The 22,444-nt window shown below is 41.4% G+C and overlaps 1 protein-coding gene across 8 annotated transcripts in view; it reads right to left on the bottom strand.

The window, feature by feature from the left end:
* GRIA4 (glutamate ionotropic receptor AMPA type subunit 4) overlaps window positions 1–22,444 on the bottom strand; it is a 285,058-nt gene that overhangs the window by 66,303 nt on the left and 196,311 nt on the right. For 7 of the 8 annotated variants that reach the window (XM_068144917.1, XM_068144910.1, XM_068144937.1 and 4 more), the window contains exons 5-9: window positions 21,502–21,555; window positions 19,830–19,988; window positions 18,135–18,302; window positions 15,939–16,043; window positions 6,788–6,898 (exon numbers count right to left, since the gene is read on the bottom strand). In XM_068144917.1, the coding sequence (XP_068001018.1) occupies window positions 6,788–6,898; window positions 15,939–16,043; window positions 18,135–18,302; window positions 19,830–19,988; window positions 21,502–21,555 (597 nt within the window). Of the gene's footprint in view, window positions 1–1,714; window positions 5,195–6,787; window positions 6,899–15,938; window positions 16,044–18,134; window positions 18,303–19,829; window positions 19,989–21,501; window positions 21,556–22,444 lie in introns of those variants that run through there. The other variant, XM_068144966.1, reaches the window with a different exon arrangement.

Here is a 22,444-nt window from a genome sequence, read left to right on the forward strand (position 1 = left end):
GCAATCACAAACCAAGCTGTTCTCATGCTGATGTGGGTGGCTTAGGTGTTGAGATGACCACTGAGCTACAGCATTAACTGCACACTGTTATCACTGCAGTGATGCACTGCAATGCCTTTGTCTGTGGAGAGTTTGTATTTTTAAAGGAAAAATGCTGGGTATTACCAACAACCTGCACCATTTTTTATATTCCTATCCCCAGATACATCAGTTTAATCTCAAAAATCTGTCTTCAAGAGGGAGGAAGGGAGACAGAGTCCTGCAGTGTGGTTCTGGGAAGTATTTCAGGCAATGAATCAAATGTTTCTCCTTCATTTAGGTTATTTGTTCCCAAGGAGGAAACACCAAAATCTGTGTCTTTCTACATATGTTATTACACAAAAATGGTTAAAAATTATCAAGTGAAAAATACTTTATCTCCTGACTGTGACTTAACCAACTACTAGCTAGAAATACAACCAAGTCTTGCCCAGTGTCTGGTAACTGTGGACTCTTCTTACAAGCTTCAGATATATTTGCTTGTTACACCTCAAAGGTAATTTTGTTTTACAAAGACCAGAGCTTGTGACTGTTAGCTCTTCTGAAGCAGCCTCTCTTATAATTCCCAGGAAAATGGCCTAAAATTAAAGTTACATTAGGAAATAATAATTCTGGAGAGGGACGCAAAACAGACAGGAACAGAGTAGGCCAGGTCAGCCTGCTGCTTCTCCCCAAACCCAGACACTGTGCTCTGCGTGCACCTCATATCTGACAGGGCTGCTACAAAAATGCATTTCAGCTGTCTCTGCACAGCACAGCAAACTGACAGGTGCTTCATTTTTCATGTTAAAGGATAAATAAACTTCAGCCCTCCTCCCCAGGAGTTCTTTGAGGGAACACTTAGAAGCAGTGGGGACGAATACTGTCCTTGGTAGCTGCAAGCAGCAGCAATCTTATCCAGTGGAGGGACCATCAAGTGAGGACTCAGAAGACCTGGGTTCAGGCAGGGATTTGCCAGGTCACTTGGAGAAACTGCACTGGTTCTCTCCCCATTCACTCCTATTTCTACACATTCTGATCTGGTGGAGTCACTGTCCCTGGAAGTGTTCAAGAAGGGATTGGACGTGGCACTTGAAGCCATGGTTTAGAAGACATGAGGTCTTGGGTGACAGACTGGACTTGATAATCTTTGAGGTCTTTTCCAACCTTATTGATTCTATGATTCTACGAAAATACAGCAAGGAACGTCTCTCACAATGTAATTCTCTGATGGGGTAGGTAACATCTCTTGCTGTGACTGCTGGAAAGGAAGCACACTGAAGAACTCAGAAGTGAGTGAGATCTGCCAGTGTGAAACAACGCAATTAAAAGTAATATGGGCACACTTACTCTCTTTTGCTTACTATGTTGCCCTTCCCCTCCTACCTATTCCACACAGAATAAATAACACTTTCTTTAATAGTTGTGATAATTTACCTACAAAAGGAAAACAAAAGATTGATTATCAAGGCAGAGTTTAATTGGGGGTTGTATGTGGGACTGAATGGGATAAAAACTTGTGAAAAAAAATCAGGTAGTAGCACTAGTTTTAAATTGCGCATATTCCAGCCTTTAGGAGTATTTCAAACAAATGAGGGGTACAGATGTTACTATAGAAATATCAGGGCACTGAAAGGCAAGTTTTACTTGTTTATTAACAAGCAACTTAAACAGATGAAGTTGTAAGGACAAACTGCAAAGCTATGAAGTATCTGTATTGATCAAAAACATGTACTCAGCCGTATCTTGACGTTCTTTTCTATCTGTGGCACTGAAAAAGATGATTTTTTTTTCTGTATATTCTATTACAATAGCATCTTCTAAGTTAGTAGCAATGTTAGTGTAACTACACTAGTCTAAAGAGATAAGTGATGCAAGACATCCATGGAGAGGTAACACCTTCTATTAGACCAGCTGAAATAGCTGAAAACAGAACTATAAACTCTTACCCTACTGATGCAAAACACAGGTTTGACTTACTGCTGAATGAGGTTTAACACCACAATACTTGCAAGACTTCAGCTGCTTAACAGTATTCTATGAGGTAGTGAATCAAGGAGAAGTCCACATTGAAATGATCAATGACTAGCACGGAACAGGTATTTGAAATGGTGCAAGCTTTACTTATATAATTCACAATTTGATAACAATACTTAACATTTGTAAATACAAGTTGATGTCTGCAACAATTACCTTTATAGATGTAAACAAATCATTCCACCACATTGCCACAAATTCATGTGTACAGTAAAATGTTCACAACTGATGACTCGTACTATAAGGGAGGCTGGAGAAAGGAACTAACTCAAGTAGCAAACACATCTGTGCTGGGCTTCCCTATTCTAAAGCTCATTTCCAAATCTTTGAAGATTGCAAATATTAGTTTGTAAAAGTGACAAGTATTTGTGCAAGGAAATGCCTCATTTTTTTTTGCAAGAGGAGTGGCACATATTATCACACTGTATTCTGAAAGAAACTTCTGTAGATGTCTATGTAAAGATTTTGGGGTTTTGCATTTTGGCCTTTTGTTTGTTTGTTTGTTTGTTTGTTTAAATGAAATATCCAGGATTCAGTTTGAAGTCTTTGTTATTGTCATGCAACAAACTTCAATTTTTTTTTCTCCAGTCTACTAAAGAATTTCATTAATAAAATTTATATCATGAAAAAATAGTTTTTTTCTGCTCTGAGGAAGAAGGCTGTAGTTAGAATTTTTGAGGTAAGACTCCATTAAGAGTGCATCAGTCAAAAAAAAATGAGGGTGGTTCTTAGTCACCTCATGAAGGTTATCTGTCATCTGAGTCTCCCTAAGGTAGCCAAGTGCTGTTCTGCAAGTCCTTTGTGCTGCCCCTTTATTGACAGGTATGATATCCTCAGTGACAGGCATCCACCTCAATGCCATTGAATCAATTTCTAAGTCTTTTGTCAACTGTGACAAAAACTTACATACTCAGGGCACAACTTATCCCACATGCCTGAAACAACACACACTAGCTGAGACACGAGCCCTGTATGGCATGAGATGGGCAAGCGTCATCCTGCCATTGCAGGAAACGGCAGTAAATCCTCGGGCATTTTGAATGTCACTGAGTGCTTGCAAGTGGGCAACTGAATCAATACCTTTTATAAAGTCATTTACATTTAGGTGACTCAGTCATGAACTGGATCCAGCTCTTAAAGCTGCCATCTCATTAAAATATTGAGCTGGAAGCCACAATGTAGATACAGCTCTTGTACACTGAGCTTTGATTCTAAAGGTCTTTTGGGATTGTTAAGTTTTGCAGTATCAGAGTAGGTAGAGAGTTGGCTCTGCCATGAAATGGATTAGAGAGTTTGGAGTGGTCTTTCCAGACTACTCCCCTATCCTCTACCTCAACAACTTGTCACCATATTTCTCAACTTGATAACTTAGAGATGATCATTCTTCCCAGATGGATAAATCACTCATGTTAGAGGAGGGGCTGCACACAATGTCCCTTCTCCAGTCATACAATGAGTCTACTGTGCACATGGAGGCCCCAAGCCCTACCCTGCAAGGGAACGCTTCTCTGTACAGGTGAAAATCTGTCTTTTCCAGAGGGTCAGAAGTGCAGGAGGCTGGGTTGTGGACACAGGTCTCTCACAGTAACCATAAAATGCAGGATTGCACAGCGGCTGGTAGAGTTAAATCCATCAGCTGCCCCCGCACCTTTCTCTGGGTTGCTCCTTTACCACATGACTAAACAGAGGTAGGTTGAGTGCCTATGCACGAAACAACCTGTAAAATGAATTCTACATGCTCTTGCTATGTTACAAATGAACTTAACATTTTGCCAGGTAGCAAGCACTGTACTAAGTTGAGTGCTGAGCTCATTTGTTACGATGTCATAATGCAGCTTCTATGCAATAGCCATACAGCCACACTACAGCAAAGTAAGCACAGACACATAAAAACAGAGGAAACACTGAGCGAATCAACTTGTGCTATTTGGCTCCAGTCAAAAATAAAAGCAAGCTAGCTGAAACTGGAAAACCTTTCTTAATGCTGCCACCACACCTGCCTTTGAAGACTGAAAAGCCTGACAGCACTGGTTGAAGAAGCTTTTCAGTCTAATGTTGGAAAATATGCACACAACCAAAATTTTATGTGCCACCTACAATGGTTCAACTTCCCTTCAGTGTGAAAAGGGCAAATAAGAGTTGAAAAAACAAAGGCTGTGTTTGGCATTTGCAGCATGACTATAATACAGAGAAGAGAAAAGTAACAGGATTCTGAAAGTTATTCTAATGAAATAGATCTTTTCTTTGTCTGTGTGATCACATGCTTGTGGCCTGACAGGCCAATGTTAAGAATCATCATTCTAATCATCATTCTGATCTGCCTTCAGCATCATGTGTGCAGCTCCCAGTGGGAGGTGGGCATGATAAGGCGCAATTCACCATATATGCTTATTCAAACCAAACGTATTTCTCTTGCACTGTGGTTTCAAAACACTGGAAGGGGACACTTTTGCTCAAGAAGCAGGGCTGCTTTCAAATAACTGCATTTATCCCCAAACGGCATGCTGCATGAACACAGGGCATGCTTTGGAATATTAATTCAGCTTTTTTGGTTTTGAAAATGATCCCACCAGTCCTCTCAATACAGGGACTGGAAAAGTTCTTTTGAAGGTAACCTTTATTATGCACATCAAAATGCTTCAATGCAAACAGGACAGGCAAGGTAACACATTTTAAAAGCTTTCTTTTTCTCCTTTTGGTTTTTTTTTTCCCCCTTTCTGTCAAACCAGAACCTTTTATATTACTTTTCATTATTGTTTTTTTACTTGCTTCTCCTAAGCTTGGAGCTACTTATAGAAATTACAGTATTCGTGTAGGGCAGCTTCAGTCAAAGAGATCAGGATTGGTAAGAGAGGAAAATTTCGACTGAAAGCTCGTTATTCACATCGTTCTCTTCTCAGCTTGGCAAAGTTGAAGGTTAACGTCATCTGTTCTAGACATTTCAGATTAGTCACAGAACTTTTCTTGGTGGTTCAGTGCCTGGTCATCCAGTCAGAGGAACAGTAATCCATATGGAAAAATTAGCTCAATGCTACTAGACTGGTGGGTAATACTTGAGCCTTAGTTAGGAATGTTCGCAGCATCTTGGGACTCTTTTCTTCCTTGATCAATTTCTTAAAATAGGATTCTTCATCAGAGGCTGAAAAGAGGAGGACTGTACTGAAGTACATTTTTTTTTCCATCACCAAGTCTTTTTTTTTTTTTTTAAGGAAAAAGACACATATATGTTAAATGTCCCATGCAAAAGCAAAAAAAAAAATGCAATTAAAAGCAACACAGTTTGGTTAGGAGTTACATTCTGAATTTCTGTACAGTAGTTTTGGCTGCTTTGCATCCTGGAATGATAATCTTCAACAGCAGATTTGTTAAGACATGCTTACTGTATACACACTGCTGGAAATCTGGTAACTAACTGCATTTTGGGGGTAAGAAAATAGCTTGACACTTTCCTTTGGATTATTCACAAATCTGTATTAAATTAGAGAAGTTATTTCCTAGTAACACATGCAGAATATTCCTTTCCAGTTGAGACACATCTTATTCTAAAGGGTTAAAGTGTCTTGTCTAAATGAAGCACGTGAAAAGGGCAGTGAACTGAGATGTAAAATCTTAAAAGCGGTCAGGTAAAGGTCACCCTTTGCCAGCTGGCTTTGACAAACATCAGCTTAAAAGGGCATGTCTGACTTGAGAGGGAAAATTGTTAAATATCTTGTTTAAAATACAGACTTGCAAGAAAGTATGGGTTTGAAAAACTATGTATTAAAAATGCAAATGAATGAAGCAACTGAATTCACCTTTGCAACCACTCTTTACAGACATCAGTAACACTGCAAAATCAAACCCCAAAATCTATTTATATCGTACTAAAATGGACGTTGTACTGAAATGTTGAGTAAACATATTAAGAAATATGTTCAAACTTATCTACTAAATGAATGTTTTCATTCAGAATGAAGAGTAGACAATCCAGTTCTGACTGGCTGACTGAACTATGGTGGGTTGGACGCGATGATCTTGAAGGTCTCTTCCAACCTGGTCTGGTCTGGTCTGGTCTGGTCTGGTCTGGTCTATTCTATTCTATTCTATTCTATTCTATTCTATTCTATTCTATTCTATTCTATTCTATTCTATTCTATTCTATTCTATTCTATTCTATAATGTTCTGTTCTATTCTATTCTATTCTATTCTATTCTATTCTATTCTATTCTATTCTATTCTATTCTATTCTATTCTTCCATTCTATTCCATTCTATTCTACCTATAATTTTAGCTCTTGCTAACATACATTTTTAATTTACAGTATATCAACAAGAAAGGACACTGGCACTACAGGCAGCTTGTTTTATACCCTCTGCTCAAGTCAATCATTCAGAAGACTCAGGTTTTCCTTCTCCTACAGTTTCTTGTTGCGGCAAGTTTTATCAACTACAAGTTGAAAGAATTCACTTGTATTTATGAGACTTACTTTAGTAAAAAAAAAATGGGGAAAAAAGCAGAATAAAGGAAAGTAATCATTGCATCTCAACTTTAAAAACCTGATTTCAAGTGAATCAATATATTAAATGCATACCAAAAAACTCTCTCTCTAGAGATGTAACAGTTAAGATAATTAAAATACATGGCTCTCACCCTCCCACTAATCTGGAAACTGGCAGGCTAAACTGGACTGTAACTAGAAATGAGATTTTTGTCACACACCAGTACAAGCATTAAAAAACCAAAGCACCTTACCAAAATTGTAGTGACAACTACTGTTCTGTTTTCCATAGCTGCAGTGTCATTTCCAAGTGTAGGTTCATGCTGAATCAAAACTAATTTATCCATGTCGTTCCAATAACCAACCTGCAACACAAAATGTGTATAATTTAAGTAGACAAGTCTATATTCTGTATAATTACAAATCCAAATGATTATAAGAACAACAGAGTGGACTGACTATAATTTGGTACCAAAGGAAGTGCTGTTGTGCTGATGGTTGTACTTACCTATCACTTTGAGTACCACCTTGTACCACTGCCGCACAGTCAGACCTGATCTCACTGACTCTCAGATGCTCTTCAACCATCTGGGCTACTTACTTTGACCAGAGGCACAAATTAAATCTTATTTTCAATAGTTTGAAGCTTTCCTGGGGCATAAGCAAGATATGAGAATTTTTGCCGACCACAAGAAATTTTTCATTCACTAATCCTCCAGATCTTCTGGTCTTGGAGGAGTGAAAGACATCCAGATGACAGCATTGCAATTCAATGGAAGATCTCAATTCCCTGCTCCATCATGGCCCCCCCCCCCCCAGGAGACCCAAACAGAGAGACTTCATAGAATCACAGAATTTCAGGGGCTGGAAGGGGCCTTGAAAGATCATCCAGTTCCACCCTCCTGCCAGAGCAAGATCACCTACATCAGATTACACAGGAATGCATCCAGGTGAGTTTTGAATATCTCCAGAGAGGAAGGCTTACACCAAGCTTGTTCCATTTAACTCCTAACATTGACCTTGAGTACCTATATTAACACTGCTGTTCAAGCTTTCTTTAAACTCACAGACAGCCACTTCTCTCATGCAGGATAAGCACCCCTCCTAGAAAAGTGCTTGTTTGCCCCACTGGCTCTAGAGCATAGTGAGTGATTCCACTCCAATAAAAGCATGCCTAACAAGTGGCTACAAAGAGGTGGAACAAATCAGGTTTTCCTCTCCCTGGCTGCATTTGGGCTGCCAAAAACCTTCCCTGGGCAGCCTTAAGGTGAAACAGCTGCCTTTGTTCATTGCTGATGTTGAACTACTCTAAAGCCGGGTTTGAATCACTCGTTCTTGTATTCCCACGCTGAAAAAAAACAAAGAGTTAAAAGTGGTATGCCTGCAATCAGAAGCCTTCACTTACACACAGACATTGCTCTTTGCAGTGCACTCCTCTAGTATTTAGTACAGCCTGCAGCTGCACCCTGTGCATAGGCAGTAGTGCTGCTGGGCACAAGACATGAGTCAACATTCTTTCCTTCGAGGGCCCAGGAATGCAGCACTTGATGTAAGGACAGATGGGACGAAGGCAGCCTGAGAGACGAAGATTTGTCTTCAAACTTAGTATCATAGTATCAGTCAGGGTTGGAAGAGACCACAAGGATCATCTAGTTCTAACCCCCTGCCATGGGCAGGGACACCCCACACTAGATCAGGCTGGCCAGAGCCTTGTCCAGCCTGGTCTTAAACACCTCCAGGGATGGGGCCCAAATCACCTCCCTGGACAACCCATTCCAGGGCTTCATCACTCTCATGGTGAAGAACCTCCTCCTCACATCCAGCCTTTTATTGAGGCTTTCCAGCACTGCTCAATGAACATTTACAACCCCTCATATAGCCCCCCCCAAATCCCCACAGGCAAGGTACTGTACCTTTGGATGTCCATTTCTAAATCCTAGCCAGTCACAATCTTATAACACACCCAACTTCATGTTCCATGTGGTGACACCATGTTTAGTTATCTACATCAGCATGTGGCAGTTTTGGATTTAAGAGTTCCTTCCAATCATTTAAAATTGCCCAGGGGGATGCTGGGTAGGTAAGGTCTTTCTGGAAATGCTATGTGCATAATAGTCCCAGCACAAGTCAGTCAACTACAAGTCACAGAAGTCAGCATATGAAATGGCAAGTGGTTCATGACAGTTGTGCTTTGTCTCAGGTTTACTGGAGGTTACCCAATTCTACCGTCCCACCGATTCTTTCAGCACACCAGACACAGGTCCCTTAGCTGAAGCTGTTTTCTCACATATAACCTGTGGCTCACTGGCAAACACCTTCTCTTTCCCCCTCCTTGCCACTGTTTTCTCTGCAACTAGATAACCATTGTCTATGCGGATCCTCTGACAAGGCTGCTGAGGAATGGCTTCAGTGCCTGTTCCTCTGACCCAGTGTTGACTGCACTCAGCTCTGTGTCAAATAAACCACACAAACACGTACACATAACACTGCTCTAACCCCACCTAAGGGGGCTCTCCAGGTTGCTGAGAACCTAATGAATTAAGATACTGATTTTTTTCCCCAGGAAAGGTACAGACAGCAGCAGTGATTTTAAAAGGTTCCTATCAAAGAGATGCAATTCATGCTGGTATACCTAGCTTTGGAGAAATGCCTGGGGACCAGTCAGTAGCAACTGCCCCTTTCCTCTTTTCTTGATTCATCAGTTGAAGAGATCAAGATCTGGGAAAGAGGAATGCCTTGTCCATTGTACCCATAGAGGAAGGGGAGTTTTAGTAGAAAGCAGACTCCAAGCAGAGCTCCAATGTAACTGTCAGTGCCAAACGTCAGTCTGTGCTCTGGATGAAAAGGCTTCAGTATGGTGAGAATTGGCTACATGATCAGATCCAATATTCAGCCAGTATTATTTCTAGCATTATTGTAAAACCCAGACTAAAATTCACCACCATATAGGACTCTGCCTTCATGATGTGGCGAAGCATCATGTTCAGATTAATGAAGATTGATTGGACCCAATGATCTCTTGAGGTCCCTTCCAACCTCTAATATACTGTGATACTGTGAAGTGATGTGATGTGAGAGTCTAGAAGTGCAGGGGGCTGCTTTTGGTTGCTGGTCTCATATGCATTAAAGAATCCTGAATATTCTTAAAACAGCCAACTTTCCTCTTGATCTTTTACATTTACTGTTTTGTTCATTTACTTTTTATTGGGGAAAAAAAAAAAAAGAAGCCAAATTCTGGAGAGGCAAGTCATATTAGCAGCCCCTAGAGCACTGTGCAGACACACTCACCACAGAGAATTACAAATATATGCAGTAATTCAGTATCACACAACCACAGAAAACATTCAGTTGGAAGAGACCTCAAAGATTGTTCAGTCCAACCTTCAACCCAGTTTAGAACAGAACAGAACAGAACAGAACAGAATAGAATAGAATAGAATAGAATAGAATAGAATTAACCAGGTTGGAAGAGACCTTTGAGATGATTGAGTCCAGCCTATCACCCAACACTTTCTAATCAACTTAACCATGATACCAAGCACCCCATCAAGTCTCTTCCTAAACACCTCCAGTGATGGTGACTCCACCACCTCCCCAGGCAGCACACTCCAATGGCCAATCACTCTTTCTGTGAAGAACTTCTTCCTAACATCCAGCCTAAACCTCCCCTGGTGCAGCTTGAGACTGTGTCCTCTTGTTCTGGTGATGGTTGTGTGGGAGAAGAGACCAACCCCCACCTGGCTACAACCTCCCTTCAGGTAGTTGTAGAGAGCAATAAGGTCTCCCCTGAGCCTGCTCGTCTCCAGGCTAAGCAACCCCAGCTCCCTCAGCCTCTCCTCATAGGGCTTGTGCTCCAAACCCCTCCCCAGCTTTCTTGCCCTTCTCTGGACATGTTCCAGCAACTCAATGTCTTTCCTAAACTGAGGGACCCAGAACTGGACACCGGACTCAAGGTGTGGAATCAATCGTAAACCATGTCCCTAAGTGCCAGGTCCACAAGCTGCATAAACACCACCAAGGACAGTGACTCCATCACTACTCTGGGCAGACCATTCCAATGTTTGATAACAATCTTTGTGAATAAATATTACCTATCATCCAGCCTGAACCTCCTCTGGTGCAGCTTGAAACCATTTCCTCTAGTCCTGGCACTTGACACCAAGGAGAAGAGGCTGCCCCCTCCTCGCTCCAACCTCCCTTCAGGTAGTTGTAGAGATTGATGAGGTCTCCCCTCACCCTTCTCTTCTCCACAGTGAACAACCCCAGCCCCCTCAGACACTCCTCACAGACGATGTGCTCCAGGCCCTTCATGAGCCTCACTGCCCTTCTCTGGACACGCTCCAAAACTTCAATGTCCTTCTTATAGCGAAGGGCCCAGAACTGAACACAGCACTCGAGGTGTAGCCTCACCAGTGCCAAGTACAGGAGGATGATTACATCCCTGTTCCTGCTGGTCACAGTGTGTCTAATACAAGCTAGGATGCCATTTGCTTTCTTGGCCACCTGGGCACACTGCTGACTCACATTTAATTGGCTGTCAAGCAATACCCCCAGGTCCCTCTCTGAATTGTAGCTCTCCAACCACACATCCCCAAGTCTGGATCTTACCATGGGGTTGTTTTGACCCAGGTGGAATACCTGGCACTTGACCTTATTAAACTTCTTACAGTTAGCCTTGGCCCATTGCTCCAACCTGTCCAGGCTCCTCTGCAAAGCCTCCCTAACTTCTGGCAGATTGACATGGCCACCCAGCTTGGTGTCACCTGTAAATTTACTGAGGGTCTATTCAATCCCCTCATACAGATCACTGACAAAGGTATTACAGAGAACAAGCCCCAGTACTGAACAGTGAACAGTGCCCAGTACCACTAGTAACTGGGCACCAGCCAGACTGAACTCTATTCACCACCACTCTTTGGCTGAATATGAGTGAATACTTCCTTCTATCAGTAAAGCAAACACACACAAATGCTTCCCATGCACAGTTTCTGATATATTTAGCTGAAATGTTCCCTTTCTCTTTGCAATTGCTATTGCAGCTCAAGAGCCTTGATTTAGTTCTCTGCGGGTAACAGGAAGCTTGACATTGTTGATATAGTGGAGAGGGAGGTTTTCTTCTTAGCAGGATGCACTGCTAACAAATCTTCTTCATGGAGACAGCCATAGTCACAGACACAATTGATAACTGAAAACATCAAACTCCTGACAAAAAGCAGCGACCAGGTAACGGCAGAATATGTACACCAGAACTTGGAATTTGGGAAGCTCATTAGAACAGTGAACGATTGCTTTCCATCATGCAATTCCTCACTGCTGGAAATTCCATCAGGAAAGCAGAAAATGAATGAGGTACTGTGTTATAAACATAAGTGCCAGAAAGAGAAAAAGAAGGGTTGTGAGGAAGGCAGGCAATTTTGAAAGGAATTTCAGCTTGCGTGCATGGGTGTGAGCTTTCATGCGTGCATCTCCAACCTGCAATAAAGTACCTGGCACTGGATTACTGAATAAATATAAAAGATCTATCATGACACTTGAATAAGAATATAGATTCACAGCCACTGTGAGAGCACTGAAAAATAATATGCTTTCCTATAAATACCTCATCTCCAATCTAAAGAACTCCTCAGAGGATAGGATTGACTTCACCTATTAAAGTACATCCAATTCTATTTGGATGGCAATTGGATTTTACAGCCGCTGCACTGACTTATTCAGAGCTTGAATTTGTCTTTCAGGAAACAATACTGCAAAAATATCTGCCTCCACGTAAATTGGTCGCAACAGTTGGGAATTTGAATGAATGGTATAGTTTCTGAAGGGCTGTGTGCCCTGTGGCAACCACTGAGGCCCCCAGATTACTAAGGGCAACAGAACAGTCAACATTTTTGATAGTCATTTGTTATATTAGTTGCCCAAGATGCAATTTAGGAGCCAAATCATAAGACTGTCTTGTGCATGTGCATGTATATGTATGTGCATATGCTTTGTTTACCTTTTTTGTCTCCTTTTTTTTTTCTTTTTTAAAAGGAAGTAACTATCTTGGTATCACGATGAATGACAGCACGAATGAGGCGGAAAGGGACCTCTTTAGGTCTTTTGGTTCCATCCCCCTGTTTAACCTAGAGCCATTAGGGCCAATGGTATCCTGGCATGCATTAGGAATAGTGTGGCCAGCAGGAGCAGGGAAGTCATTGTGCCCCTGTACTCTGCATTGGTTAGGCCACACCTTGAGTCCTGTGTCCAGTTCTGGGCCCCTCAGTTTAAGAAGGACATTGAGACACTTGAATGTGTCCAGAGAAGGGCGACAAGGCTGGGGAGAGGCCTTGAGCACAAGCCCTATGAGGAGAGGCTGAGGGAGCTGGGGTTGTTTAGCCTGGAGAAGAGGAGGCTCAGGGGTGATCTCATTGCCATCTCCAACTACCTGAAAGGTGGTTGTAGCCAGGAAGGGGTTGGTTTCTTCTCCCAGGCAACCAGCACCAGAACAAGGGGACACAGTCTCAAGCTGCGCCAGGGGAAGGTTAGGCTTGAGGTGAGGAGAAAGTTCTGCACCAAGAGAGTCATTAGTCAGTGGAATGGGCTGCCCAGGAAGGTGGGGGAGTCACCATCCCTGGAGGTGTTCAAGAGGAGATTGGACATGGCACTTGGTGCCATGGTCTAGTCATGAGGTGTGTGGTGACAGGCTGGACTCAATGATCCTTGAGGTCTCTTCCAACCTTAGTGATACTGTGATACTTTGATACTGTGATTTGCCCAGAACAAGTCAAGGTGACATCACAGTGGGTCCAGGGCACCTGATGACAAAGAACAAGTGGATGGGCTGTCTACAGAGAGATGAGGTAGCCTCACCAGCATGTTACTGTTCTGCAGACAAGAACCAAGTAGGAAATGCTTCATACATAAAACTAATACGAGCAGTGGCTATTATTTCCCATTTTACTAAACTATATGGAAGTCTGTCTGTGAATAGCTGTGCCATTTTATAATGCTCTGTTCACATCTTTAAAGCTGTAAGCAACAAAAATCACTTTTTGAAAGATTAGAGGCATGTGTTACTCTGACTGTAAAGGCCAGTCTTGAAAGATACTGCTGGGTGAGTCATAAGTCATGCTACGTAGGACATGAGAAGAAGATATTAAAAGTGAAGGCCTCTTAGTTCAATTAAGTATAGCCATTTCTCATGTATTATATAGGATTTGTCAGGCTGGAGCACAGACTTGGTCCAGTGATCACATATAAAATACTGTGTAATACATGTGAAATAAATTCTTGTGAGTAGCCAGATCTGTCAAAGCTCTTATGATGTGTTATATCAAAGACAGGTAATGGCTTAAGAGTGGCAGAGAGGGATGCCTGAAAAGGTAATAAAAAACACTCTAGGACTCTAGCCATACAGGCAATGCTCTTCTGTTAGTAGCTACCCTCCCCTGAAATTGCAGGCAAGAAGTATGAGTGGTGACATCCCTGCAGTGGTGACAGTCAGGCACCTCTCCCAAAGCAGGTGACAAATGCTGAAATGGGAAGCACAGGCCACTTTTCACAGCTTGCTGCCAAGCAAATTCCCTAAAGTTGTGACCTAATTAACCACATCTTTTCCTCCTTGCTTTCTCACCTGTACAGTTGGGAATTGGAGATGGAAAGGTCATATTTTATCACTTGCCTTTGAGGCACCCCAGCCACCCATACATCCTGCTGGCTGCCAACAGTGCAGTGTAAAGCCAGGAAGGGAGCAGGAGTGGCAGCAAGGTCAGACACATTGCCTGGCACAGGACATTTGGCTTCCCAAGAGAGAAGGAAGGCAGGCTTACCTTTCCCAATTTATTCTTCAGTCATCTGTCATACCTTCAAAAGGCAACTGTACCTCATATGCAGGCATATGCTCTGCTTTGCTCCACAACCCTATAATGTGATACACTGGTAATTTGTTCATCCCACTGTGCAATTCTGTTCTGGAACTACAGTTTAAGACTTTGCCTCCTCATCACTATGGGATGTTAACTGTCTTTGGGGACACACAGTTCATCTGAGGTGCTATTTAGGGGGTTTGTTTCCTTCTGCCTGACAGCAGAGGACTATTTAATTCAATTCTGATTGCCTTGGCCCTACTCAGGTAGCCATGATGCTCCTATTCACCATCAGTTTCTCACTTTTGCTGTTTTGATGATCTCTGAAAAAATACAAAGGAAATAAAATCCTTGAGCCTGCATGCATTTCCTGTTCTGTATTTGGTTTATGCTATTAAAAGTGGACACATTTTATCACAGAAGAGAAATGGCTAAGAAAGTACCCAGGCTTATCTTTTCAAAGTGATTGGGCTGAGTGATAAGCTATATGCATTCAGACATGGAGGATGCATTTAGACATGTATTAATATGCATTCGCCTAAGTTGCTTACAAGCAACCAATCAAGCACACAGAGTCAGATATTGCAATTAATTTCAGCAAATACAACTATTCAGGGCATTCTTCTTTCTCCCTCCTCTCCTTTCCCTCTTAAAAGCCCTTTATTAGTTACAATCTATGATTCACGTTTACACAGAATGCATGAAGCTGGAGAGAGGTTTGGAGCACAAGCCCTATGAGGAGAGGCTGAGGGAGCTGGGGTTGCTTAGCCTGGAGAAGAGGAGGCTTAGAGGAGACCTTATTGCTCTCCACAACTACCTGAAGGGAGGTTGTAGCCAGGTGGGGGTTGGTCTCTTCTCCCACACAACCAGCATCAGAACAAGAGGACACAGTTTCAAGCTGCACCAGGGGAGGTTTAGGCTGGATGTTAGGAAGAAATTTTTCACAGAAAGAGTGATTGACCATTGGAGTGGGCTGCCCAGGGAGGTGGTGGAGTCACCATTACTGAAGGTGTTTAGGAAGAGACTGGATGGGGTGCTTGGTGCCATGGTTTAGTTGATTAGATGGTGTTGGGTGATAGGTTGGACTCGATGATCTTGAAGGTCTTTTCCAACCTGGTTAATTCTAATTCTAATTCTAATTCTAATTCTAATTCTAATTCTAATTCTAATTCTAATGATCTCACCTGAAAGTATCAGGAATTTGCAAGAAGTCTTTGGAAAAGATACAAGAAATATCTACTGGTCAGAGTTCTGACCATGTTCCTTCACCCAGCAGCATAGCCACATGCCATCCAGCTGGTTTCATTAGTATGCTTGACTGACCAAAATCCCACCTCTCCAAGATGCATACTTGCTTTTGTGGTCTCCTCAATTTGTTGCACTGAATAATAATAGTATCTAGTAGAAAATGCAATTTAAATCTGCTTCCACCAGAAACATCATCCATGTATTCCATATGTTATCTATTTTTTTAAACCACACAGACTTCAGTTTAATGTACGACTGCATAATCATTTCATCATATTTATATGATATCAAGACAAGAAACATAGTCAGCCTGTACCTTCCGTGGGCCTGTGTTCTTCAGCTCAAAGACATCCATGGTGTAGTTGACTCTGCGACCATAATGGTCAAACTGAACATTTCCTGTCAATCCTTGTATTCGAACCTACAAATGGAAGAAGCAGCATCATGAAGATCCAGCCTTATATTCTTTATTTCAAATGTCACAGAGTAGTTCCAAGTCATCCTGGCTATGTCCTTATATTACCATAACCACACTACTCTAGAATATAAAGGCATTATAAAGCAAAGTAAGTTGGTTGTTTTTCCTTTGTCATATCAATTAGAATTAGAATTAGAATTAGAATTAGAATTAGAATTAGAATTAGAATTAGAATTAACCAGGTTGGAAAAGACCTTCAAGATCATCGAGTCCAACCTATCACCCAACACTGTCTAATCAACTAAATCATGGCACCAAGCGCCCCATTCAATCTCTTCCTAAACACCTCCAGGGATGGTGACTCCACCACCTCCCTGGGCAGCCCATTCCAACACTCCCATATCCAACTATGCCCAAAATAGGCTTAGATATACCAGTATCTAAGGGCCAACAAAGACACATAATGGACTTTCCCTTCTTAGTCTCAAACTGTGCCAGGGGAACTTTGGGCTCGAGGTGAGGAGAAAGTTCTTCACAGAGAGAGTTGTTAGCCATTGGAATGGGCTGCCCAGGGATGTGGTAGAGTCACCATCCCTGGAGGTGTTCAAAAAAGGATTGGATGTGGCATTTGGTCCCATGGTTTAGTAGTCATGAGGTGTTGGGTGACAGGTTGGACTTGATGATCTTTGAGGTCTTTTCCAACCTTATTGATTCTATGATTCTTTCATGCTCTGCAGCTCAACATTTTCCAGCTGCAGATCTTAAAAGAGATGTACATTTTTTAGGTCTGAAAGAGAGGTATGTTTTTTACCACTACCATCACTGCTGCAGAATATTTTGGCTCTCATGAAACAAATCTAAAGAATGTTCAGGCTGAGCTCACATACTTTTTGAACTTACACTCTAGTGGATTAAATGTATAAATTGAGTATATATCGCTCATCAAGGTAAACTTGACAACAACCTTCACCCCAGCAAAGCTGTTTACTGTCATAGGAGATAGGGGATGTGTATAAAGCCTGAAAAGAATGTTTTCAAAACCTCAGAGTGGAGAAGGACAGATGTAAAGCCACAAGGCTGTTTGTGGCATTTTTTCCACCACCTGTGTCTCAGCTGAAACCAGAGCTATTTATTTTTGATTTTCAGTGCTTTACTGCCTCAGCAGGGGATATCCAGACTGTGGCACTCATCCCAAAGAGGCTGCAGCTATATTGCTTCCGGCTTTGATTGTATCAGGATCTGGCCATGCAAACCTCTTTGGCTAGATTTGGAGGCTTGTGCTGCCTTCTCTAACACAGAAGACTGACTTCGTGCTTCTCATAATTGTTACAGATCTGTGCATCTGCATGGAGTATGTGGAGCATACAAAATGCTTTATTTCTATCCCTAAGAGTCAGAATGTGGATTTAAACCACTTAGTCCTTCCCTCTGTCCTTTTCTATCTCTGCCAATTTTTCTCCAGGACTGAAACCTTGACTTCCAGGCACAGAGCTGCCAGCTCTGTCAGCAGTCACTTCTCCTCAGCAATTTCTCCTGAGTGGATCCTGCTCATTTGCAATAATTTTAATTCTACTCAAGGATTTTTATTTTCTTACTCTCCCATTCAAAGGAAAGGCTAAATCATCTTGACAGAGATCTGGAACTTTCTAGGCATCCATATTCATCAGGAATTCAAAATCCTGACATCAGAGAACAATAGCTCTGGGTTATTTCTTTTTGAAGAAAAATGTACTATCTAGGTGATCTCCCTGGGAGAAACCTACTTTTATTCAAGATGACAGAAACATATTTGAAAGGTTACATTATGGAGCTATGCTTTTTTTTTTCCCCCTTAAATGACAGTATCTGTACACCCAGATTATATGGAAAAGCCAACAGATGAGCTCACCAATTCAAGGGAGGAACTCTCAACTATCTTAAGAACACTAAGAGTAGTTCAAAACAGTAGCAGTTTCCCTTTGCCTTCCTTCCAAGTTATAAACCGGTGCCACCGAAACTGCTAGAGCTGTTTCCAAATGGCAACTGAAACACATAGTCCCAAATCAACTAGTATCTAATATTCACAAGGATCACTAGAATAAAGCCTACATTTACCTGTTTTAATGTCCTCTCCATATCAATGCCTTGACCCCATGGAGCTGCAGGGTTAGCAAGACAATCACCAGCATTTCCTCTCCTTGAAATATCAATCTTCTGTCTTCTAAGATTACGGAAAGTTTCAGCCATCACAAGTACTCCATCATAGGTTAATGCAGATGTATACTAAATAGATGGACAAACACAGTGCTTTAGAGTTGTCATGTCTTCACAAAAAATCAGATGCTGCAGGTAGTTCTAGTTTGATTCATTATGCAGCAGTTTCTACATCTTTATTTAGAGAAAAACTCTCCTCAAAATCAACTTTGTCTAAGGAACAAATGTAGGACTGAAAAGAGTACATTTCAGTGGCCCTATCTTTAAAACTGCATTTCTTGAAAGCAGATAAATCTGCCTCTGAAGTATTGTTAAAAGAAACAAATTAAATTGGCAATATTCAATTCAATTAGACTCTTAAATTGATTTTTTTCCATTTGTCTTATATATTGGGGAACAACCTCACATACTTGAGTAACTTACTCAAAAGAAAAGAAAGGAATAGCAGCTCACTGAGAAAATACAACTGAAAAAATGCTGACACCTCTGCTACTGGAATGATTAAGAATTATCAAGGATATATTCTTCCTATTGGAAAACCTATGCTGGCCCTCTGAATGACACAGAGCGCTGAATGTTCTGAGTTTGTACTCTAATTGCAGTAACTGTTTTAGGTGGAGAACGTGCCAAACAAAACATGTAGAGTAAGTCTTCAACAGATGGTTGCTTGGAGCAACCTAAATAAAGGGACATTTTCTCACTATGGTCCTCTGTTGTACATGCTGCACCAGTGCTGCTGTTGATGTGCCCTGTAACTTCCAAAATCTAAATTCACTTGTTTCAGGTCCAAAACATAAATTTAATGAATATTCACCAAATTATGTAGCTATATTTTGTATTGTCCATGTTGATACTTTCTCTAAACCTTCCCAACTACCACTCTCCCAGCCAAGGGAGGGCTGATTGCTTATCTTTGCATAGTGCCCCACACAAAGTAGCCCAGTTTCAATTAGATCTGCTATACATTAGCACATGTATATTAAGAGAACTATTTTGATGGAGTCATATTTACAGCTGTGCTGTGATTCGCCTGCCAAGAAAATTACAGCTGACAGAAATATTTTGTTATCCATCTGTAAGGGATAGAGGAACACCGGGACACTATTTCACTGTAAGGTCATGCCTGAAAGTGATTACCACACCAGGTTTTGAGGTGGATAGGAACTCCAGAGGAAACTCTACATGAAAATTTAAGGGCAGTAAATTTACAATTGTGATTGTATCTCATATGCAGAAGAACTCAGCTGTCAGAAAAGCTCTGCACTCTAAGTGAATTTAGATAATTAGGCTAATTCATGTAAAATAGGCTGAAATTAAGTTGTCAGTTAGGCATTTGACCTTTAATTCCTGTCAGTAAAGGGGTGAAGTTGGAGAATAAGTGACAAAGGACATTAAAGTAGATCAGTGAAATGTGTTGCAGCTTATGTTTCTAGCGTGTAAGGATAGGAATAATTATTTGCCAGTAATAATAATATCAACTGACCTGCTTTCTCCTCAGCCTAAATATTACAGTCTTCACTCATGTATTCAAAACTGTTTATCAGAAAGTAGGGCACTTGATGGATGCCTTTGGTCATACTTTGGATCAGCCAGTACCTTTGGCGGGGTCTCAGATCCTGGGTATTCTCTCTGGTCCAGCTTCTTCCAGCGCTGCATCAGCTTAGTTACCATTGGGGTACTGAAATCTACTAGCTGAAATCCAGTCACATTGGCTCCTCCATGCATAAATCTCTCCAGAGATATATCTTTGAATCCCTAGAAAATCAATTTAAGATTTTCTTTGTCCTTGTATATCACTATGGCCCCAACCATAAACATTAGAAGGCAGAGACAGTGCACGAGGATCTCAGTGCAAGGAAAATGCGGCATCAGAATCACATCTTTGTGAAACATGGTGGTGATAACTCTCAGATCTCCTATATATCAAAGCCTAGGGTGACCCCCAACACTGAAAGAAAAAAATAAAGTACATATACTTCCTGCCTTACTAGTTTCTCAGGCTAATCTTTTCAGCACATATTCAAAGTCTTTGATATAATTTTTTTTAGAGGCACAAGTGAACTTCAAAATAAAGCATAATACAAACTGCTGAAGCAAGCTAAGAAGCAATCATTCTGTTCCTTTCTTACCTCCTACTTAATGCTAGATCAGAGATATCATAGTTGTATTTTCCTAAATTCCTGCCTGGCATTTATCAGAACTGTTTAACATTTAAAAAGAGAAATTGGGGGGGAGGGGGAGGGAAGAAGGGGTACTGACCAAATACCCCAGGGGAAAAAGTTGTTAAGCACAGAGATTTGATTCATTTCCCATAGGATAGTGACAGAAAATACAAAAGGTAACACATCAGGAAGTCATATTACCCACATTATTGAACAGCCAGTAGAGAGCAACGAGCATCCTCGCTGAAGCAGATGAGTAGACGCACCAGTCTCCAACATATATCCCACTACCAGTTAACAGTAACATCGGATTCCTTGGTTACAGCACCAAGGGAGATTGCATGGGAAGAGTTATTTGGGGAACTATAAATTTGTAATGCTGAAAATCTAATTTGTAAGACCTGAGAGAACAGACATGTCTCATTTAACACCTCTGAGGTCTTACTAATAATCTGAAGTGATCCTAAGTTTAGACACAAGTACAGCAAAGCACAACAAACTATTTTGTGTCAACTGAAATTCCTTCAGGGAGAGCAAGAAGAAAACAATTGAGATCATACATTAGACTGTGTCCTACATGTGCTGTGCAGGTATTTCAGCTGAAAAAAGATTATTATTTTAATAACAAAACATTGCATTTACTCTTTCTTTGCCCTCCTATGAACATTACCTGTGTGAATGTGCAGTTTAGAGTGAAAATACTGAACTGGTTATTTGATTGGAAATAGCTGATCTTACAGCAAAATGAAATGTTCCTTGGAAAATGTAGAAGAGTTACCTCCAGAACTGCTATGTTAGCAACATTAAAAAGATGGGTCAAAAATCACAGTGTAGGTCTAATAAATTCTAGTTCAGTCACAAGATACACTTAGCAGTTTTCTATGCCACACTGATTTTGAGAGAATTTAAGAGGGTAACATTGTGCCCTTCGTGTCTAGATGGCTGTAACAACCAAGGCAAGTTCATTTAGGTACCATAAAGAATGTATTATCCACTATCACATACTAGTGACCAACGACAAATGTTGTGGGAAGTGCTATATCTTCATAGTAAAACTGAGTATTCCACTTACCAAGTAGGGGTATAAGTCTAGAAAAGTATCTTACCAGGTTGGCAACAATATAATGGTAGCCTTTAACGTGCTTTCCTACGCTCACGATCTGTGGGAGAGAGGTAAGAAAAGAAGAAAAAGAACAGTGTTATATTGGTGCCTTCAGGAAGGTGTTTGCATAGCCAGGTATCTATAAATTCTGAAATACACAGCATCAGTAGCATGATGCTGAGAGTCTTTCTCCAGTAAGGTAGCTATAACTTTCCAGGTGCTTAATCACGGGAAGAAGTTAAAGTGAGTAGTGAACTGTTAATCTAAGTGTCCTCTGTAGGACTGAAAATGCTACTAGAGTGTATTTTATCAAGCAGAGCAATTATCTATGGGATACAAATTCAGAAGATCACACATAAACTAGAAAGTCTACCTGCTGCCATACTTTCAGATTTTAAATGTGAGGAATTTATGAATCAGGCTGGGTTTTCCTCTCTTGGGATTAAAGTAGTTTGCCTTTGAGGTGGTCAAGTACTGTGAGTGTGCCCAGGTGGCCAAGAAGGCCAATGGCATCCTGGCCTGGATCAGGAACAGTGTGGCCAGGAGGAGCAGGGAGGTCATTCTGCCCCTGTGCACTGTACTGGTTAGGCCACACCTCGAGTCCTGTGTCCAGTTCTGGGCCCCTCAGTTTAGGAAGGATGTTGACTTGCTGGAGCATGTCCAGAGAAGGGCAACATAGTTGGTGAGGGGTTTGGAGCACAAGCCCTATGAGGAGAGGCTGAGGGAGCTGGGGTTGCTTAGCCTGGAGAGGAGGAGGCTCAGGGGTGACCTTATTGCTGTCTACAACTACCTGAAGGGAGGTTGTAGCTAGGTGGGGCTTGGTCTCTTCTCCCAGGCAACCAGATGGGTTGGACTTGATGATCTTGAAGGTCTTTTCCAACCTGGTTAATTCTATTCTATTCTATTCTTCTATTCTATTCTATTCTATTCTATTCTATTCTATTCTA

Source organism: Melanerpes formicivorus, unplaced genomic scaffold (assembly GCF_026170545.1).
Source record: "Melanerpes formicivorus ecotype bairdi unplaced genomic scaffold, bMelFor1.0.p_v2 SCAF_1, whole genome shotgun sequence".
NCBI classification, from domain to species: Eukaryota; Metazoa; Chordata; class Aves; order Piciformes; family Picidae; genus Melanerpes; species Melanerpes formicivorus.